We start from the raw sequence: 6,329 nt of genomic DNA on the forward strand, positions 1-6,329 counted from the left end.
TAAAGGTGTGAATTACTAAACACGAGAGGCGATAGGCGGGGGGAAAGCCGGGGGAAAAAAAAGAAAGAAAGAAAAGAAAGAAAATCACACCAGGCACATGTGCATATGTGCCCCAAACCCCAGGAATTGGAATGGAGAAAGGATCATGGTGTGGCCATACCCCCAGGGGTTGATTTCTCACTTTCCCTCTCATTGTCTTGCTCTGGTGAGCACATACATGCTATGGCAAAAGCCTTAAATTAAAAAAAAAAAAAAAAATGCTATCTGCAGAAGATTGGAACAAAGGCAAACATGCAAGAATGAGTGAACTGTTTAGCCTAAAGTCACCCAATGGCATTAGTTTAAGAATACTATGCTAACAACTAGTAACCAAATTCCAAAAGACTTTGTATATCCTAAAAAAAAAATTATAAAACTGTATCGCTCTCAGGGCCAGCAGGTGGTTCAGTGGTTAAGGTGCTGGATTCCTACATGGCCAACTGAGGTTCGAGTCCTGGGCCCAGGGGCTGGACATTCACACCAGGTGCGTGTGCATGCATGCCCAAAACCCCTAGAGAGAGGAGAGAAGGGACTACGATGTGGCCATCCCCACTATGGGGGCAGGGAGGTGATTTCTTGCTTTCTGTCTCTGTCTCTGTGTCTCTCCAGCAACCACACGTGCCCTATAGCAAAAATCTCTCAAAAAAGAAGCTGTATTGCTCTCATTCTCTAAGGTTATGACTATGGAATGTCATCCTTCAAATGGTTTGGCTATGGGGCACATGCACTCACCAGAGACAGAGGAAAAGAGAAGGAAAGTGAAAAAGCACAGTGGGGATAGTCATGCTGCAATCCCTTCTCCCTTAAGCTCCTCTGGAGATTTTGGGTATGCACACAGTGCCTGGCGTGCTTTTCAAATTGCTGAGCTGGGACTCCAATCGCATGTTCACTATGTGGGATCCATGTGGCTCTGGCCACTATCTTTAGATACTTGTTTTATAAGGACATCATCCTTCAAAATTATCAGGAGATCTCTTACCAAAATGTAACACTATAGTGAATTACTGGAAAAATATTTCCCATAATGAATAACCAGCCAAGCCTTAAGAAAGCATTTCCTCTGACCAAAAAAATAAGAACAGAATTATCAGTAATATTTGTAAAAATTCATATTACTTAAGTTTTATGCACAAGATGTAATGCTTTGCTTTCTCATACCTGCAGGTAAACATCTATTTTTAAAAACTGGTACTATGTATAAATGGTAAGAACTCAACTTATTTCTAATTGAAAAAAAAAACATTTAACTGCTTTCCTATATGAAATTAAAGCTCAAGCATTCAGAATATAAGATTGCTACCATTGCTACCATTTTTTAAGAACTATTTATTTACTTTTACTTATTCATTTTTATTTTAATTTAACCAGAGAGATACACAGAGAGAAAGAGGGAAAGTGAGAAATCAAGCCACCAGGTCCAGGACTCAAACTATGCTCAGCCATGTGGGAGTGTCTAGCGTCTTAACCACCATGCCACCTGCTGGTCCCAAGACTGCTACCATTTTCACAGATGTTAATTTAGAAAATGCTAAGACAAAATAATGTTATTAAATCCAATATTAAAATACTATTTAAATAGAAAACAAAAGAAAAATTTTCAGGGACCAGCAGTTAGCGTAATGGCTATGTCGCTGGACTCCCATGTAGTCGACCGCGGTTTGCATCCTGGACCTGGTGGCTTAAAACTCACGCCGGGCCTGTGTGCGTGCGTGCCCAAGATCCCGAGAGGAGAATGGAGGAGAAGGGATTGTGGCGTGGCCATCTCCCCTGGGGGGGTAATTTCTCGCTTTCTGTCTCTCTGTCTCTGTCTGGCGAGTGCACGCACCCTATGGCGAAAGCCTCTCAAAAAAAGAGAAAAGTTTTCAGAAAACAGATCTACACTAAAAGGCAAGGATAGCATGGTAGTATCTGATTTATAATGCATGACAGTAAGAATTTTATGTGCCACAACCAGGATTTCATACTTTGATCTGATACATATTAGGGTTTAGCTGCAACAAAAATACTAGAAAGATTCCTCACATCAAAGTATTTCTGCAAAGCCAACATAATCTGATTGTGACAAATTCAAAAGCTTACTCTATAGGAATAAAGGTGATTGGTTTGTCATATGTAAGCTTTACTGTTGCTGATGATATTTATAATGAACACCGCTTGTTATAGTTTCTTTCAGATCTGGAGAGTTAGCTTTAATTCATTTCTGTAATTGTTTGAAGAAAATCTAAGCAAAAGTGTGAAAAACTTGGATACAGAATTCTTTATTTATGAAAGTCCTTTTATATTAAGACTGAGAGGTAATAGTGGTTTAAGATATCAGTCTACCCTTATATGTATAATCAGGAAAAGCTGTGTTGTCAAATGTATTATATGAACTATAGAGTAGACTAACTTTTATAATATGCTAATTACAACATACAACTAAACGTCACAGTGTTAATAGTAATATTTCTCTGTATCACAAAAGATGATGATGCATAGAGCACGTTTATTAAAATCAAAAGTTTTAATTGGGAATAAGGAACTGGGAGGTGGCATGGTAGTTGGGACACTGGATTCCCACACGGCTGACTGGTTTGAGTCCCAGACTTGGCAGCTTGCTTTCTGACTTTCCCTTTCTCTCTCTCTGGTAAAATTAAAAATAACAATAATGATAATAAAATTAAATAAACAAATTTTAAAAAGATTTAATTGGAAATTAAATCTAAGTAACTAAGATAAAAATACATTTCTTGCCTGTCAGATTTCCCATATATGGATGATGTCATTAATTATTCTACACTATCTGGAATGCATAGATATTCCATAAAGCTCTATAACTTTATATCAAAGTATACCGTAAAAACTCAACATGCTTACATTTTATAAATTAACTCAAATAGTATGCAACTTATTAAAAAACAAAAATACTATTAACCATTATTTCCACATGTCTTTTCTACTTGATACATGTGAAATACCAGAAAATATAATCAGAAAAACCATATTGCTACAGAAAAAGAGTAATAAAGTTGAGTTTTAAGTTTTGGATTTTTTTTTTTAAGAGCTGAATAAATAATTATGTAAAACCAAAAATTTTAAGCTAAAGCCTTAATATTTGCTGTAATAACTAAACTCTATCCACAGACATTTATGAATAGATATTGAAAACTTGGGGAATAATAAACAAAGCAGAAATCATGGTTACCATATTTACACATACTCTTTGTTGTGTTTCAGTGCCACATGATCTGATTCAAAGTAATAAACATCAGGATCATCATCTTCTTCTTCTGTAAAGTGCTGATTAGCACTCTCTTTGGCAGATGGCAAATGTCCAATATTGAGTCTTGCCTCTGAGGGTGGTTTACTTAGTCCTTCACTTCCGTAATCTTGAGAGTCATAACATATCCCTTTTTCACTTTGAGAAATTTCATCAGGATTTGTGAGAGACTCACTTATATTACCACTAACAGTTGCATTTGTTTCATTGGGACTAATATTATTCTCCTCGTATTGTCCATTTTCTCGGCAAGGAGAACTGTTCTTTGTGGGACTACCTCTGGTAGGGGCCGCTCTTCTTGGTGAAGTTCTCAAAGTATAACGATGTTCTTGAGGTTCTGATAAAGACATCGTCTGACCTGAAACACAGTCTAGAACAGAAGATAATTCTGGTTCTCCAGAGACTGGCATACTTTCAAGACTTGGGTCCAGAACGTTACTGGTGTTTTCATTACACTGCTCTTTTGAGGCACTGCTATCTCCCACCACATCTACTTCCTCCTCTGAATCCCTCAAAGACGACTGTATTTCAGAAAAGGGGCCTGTAGCTGGCTCAGTAGTCAGCTGATTAACATGCTCCACAGGCAGGCAGGCAGTTACTATTTCGTGGTCCTCCAACTTGACCTGCACTTCTGAATTTGTGCAAGGCACGTTATGGTCTACGTAAGTGTCCTCCTTCCCACTATCAAGGAACATTGAAGTTTGTGTATCCGAATCCCCATTTTCAGCTACTGATTTTTCCTGTAACACACAGGAACCAGCGCTATTTTGTTTAGTGTTCCCATCAGGCTGACAGTCATCACAGTTTATAACAGCTGAATCACTGTCATCAACACCATTGACGGCCAAATAGCCTGTGATTTCTTCAACTACTGCAGAATTAAGTGGTCCTTCCTCACTGACATTCACCTTTTTAATTTCCCTTTTCTCACAATCATCCAGTATAAGACATCGACAAGCTCGTTTAGTCCCTTGAAAATCTGCATCATTGTCCACTACTGTACTCCTCTGTTCTACTGACTCCTTGTCTGATTTTATAGGTGAATCTTCTTCTGAACTGTTTGGTGCGTCAGATCTAAGACAACGCTTAATTCTTTTTAAAACTGGTGAAACGGGTTCTGTTTGCCTTCTCTCACAATTTTCTACAGGCTGCCTTTCTAGGTTATCCTTTTCTGAAGAAGAAAGTCCTCTTTTCCTAGGGCTTACCCATGATTCTCGAGTACTTTGCTGTTTTAAATCAGCAGTTCTTCCATTATTATTTCCTTTCTGAATTTGCACAGGCTCTGGTTTCTTCTTTGGTGATCTTGATCGTACTTGAGAATGAGAAGAGATTTCTTCAGGGTGAGCAATGCTACGATTCCTTAAAGTTCTACCACAAAAAGATTCATCCAAGCCGTTTAAACCCACTGTTGATCTTGTAACACGAGTAGATCGGGAAGCAGCCATACTATGGCAAGTCCCTACAATACGGTCATCATGATCCACTCATTGGGAAACCTTCAAAAATGTAAACAAAATAATGAGAAAAGGTAATCGTTAATATACCTAAAACAAAGTATAAAGCTATAACTTTTAACCCAAGTATAGCCAATATTAATAATTACACGATAAACGCTATTTACATTTCCAATGTTGGTATTAACAACAGCACACAACCGTACGGTTCTTAGTATGTTCCAGGAGTTACTTTATATGCTTTAAATACATTAACTCCCTGAAGTCTTACAACAACTGAGACAGGTGCTACTATCATCCCTACATTACAAATGAAGAGATTCAAGAAGACAGCTTGAGGAATCTGTCCAGAGTCAGATAGGGCTCTACAGATGACATAAGCTTGACCTCACTGAGAATTTCTCTGATAGGCATAAAACACCCAAAAAAGAGCTATCTTAAATATAGGATTTCATCTGGGCTATAAAAATAATAATCTGGAACTATATATAGCGACTGTCTTACAAAAACTATTGCAACCATTTCTCATGTTCTCTCAAAACATTCCTGGCAGATAGAAAGACAGGTTCTGCTTTTTTTAACTAATTCTTACTAAAATGCATGATTTCATGTTAAATCCTTCAATGACTAAGTATTTAGCATGCAAAACAAGAAAAAATTGTTTGCAGTGAAGTGTTTTGTAATTAAGGAGATGGACAGAAATCACCATCTTATTATGCGCTGGCTAAAAACAAAACAAAACGAAAGTCAGACCTTCCTAGTCTCTAAAACTAAACCATAAATTAACGAGTGAAAGGAAGTATTCTAATAAAGTAGAAGAAAATTGAAAAGAAGTCTCTGAACCAAATATTTACATTTAAAAATCAGAAGTACACATATAATCCTACTCTTCACGCCTCTGAACATATACCAGTTTTAATGCTTGGTTCAGGAGATGGGCAGGTTTTCGGTGTGGATGCTTAGTGCTTCTAAGACAGAAATGTGAGGGATATTGAAGAATGCCCTGACTGATCTACTTGGTTAAACTCTGAGTGATGCAGTGAGTCTCTCCGAAGGCTTTCCCATCACACAGAATAAAGGAGCTGTTAACATTTCAAGTCTCCATTACTTAGCTCTTCTGCTTGCCACTTCACTGCCTAACTTCGAATTGGGTGTGGGATGATTAGAGAACGAGGTCAATAACAGCTGCAGTGCGGTTCCACAGCCCTCTCCTCCAGGCTTCTGCCATCCTTCCAACAAGCCTCCCTCTCATACAACCTTCCAAAGGCCATTATATCTCCTCTCCCCGTAAATCAAACAATCTCTCTTTTGCCTCAACTATAGAACAATCCAGTAGTGAAAAGGCTGGAAGAACTACACAAGACAGCAACATGTTACCAGTACAAAAGTGAAAAATTAAAGAATAAAAAAAGCTGACTCTTCACTCCTACCTGCTGACAATTGAATTAAGAAAATGCCTTGTAAAATATGCAAGTTGGTTGAATTTAACTTTGAGTATAATATACTTTAAATTTTTTAATTAAAAAAAATTTTTTTTTTGGAGAGATTTTCACTGTAGGGCGCGTGTGCTCGCCAGA

General features: G+C 37.7%; 1 protein-coding gene across 4 annotated transcripts in view; it reads right to left on the reverse strand.

Moving 5' to 3' along the window:
- ZZZ3 (zinc finger ZZ-type containing 3) overlaps positions 1 to 6,329 on the reverse strand; it is a 74,431-nt gene that overhangs the window by 57,002 nt on the left and 11,100 nt on the right. For all 4 annotated transcript variants that reach the window (XM_006146064.3, XM_027770873.1, XM_014586858.2 and 1 more), the window contains one exon: positions 3,239 to 4,794. In XM_006146064.3, coding sequence (XP_006146126.1) covers positions 3,239 to 4,743 — 1,505 coding nt within the window. In that variant the 5' untranslated portion in view covers positions 4,744 to 4,794. The remainder of the gene's footprint in view (positions 1 to 3,238; positions 4,795 to 6,329) is intronic.

Source organism: Tupaia chinensis, unplaced genomic scaffold (genome assembly GCF_000334495.1).
Source record: "Tupaia chinensis unplaced genomic scaffold, TupChi_1.0 Scaffold000164_1, whole genome shotgun sequence".
NCBI classification, from domain to species: Eukaryota; Metazoa; Chordata; class Mammalia; order Scandentia; family Tupaiidae; genus Tupaia; species Tupaia belangeri.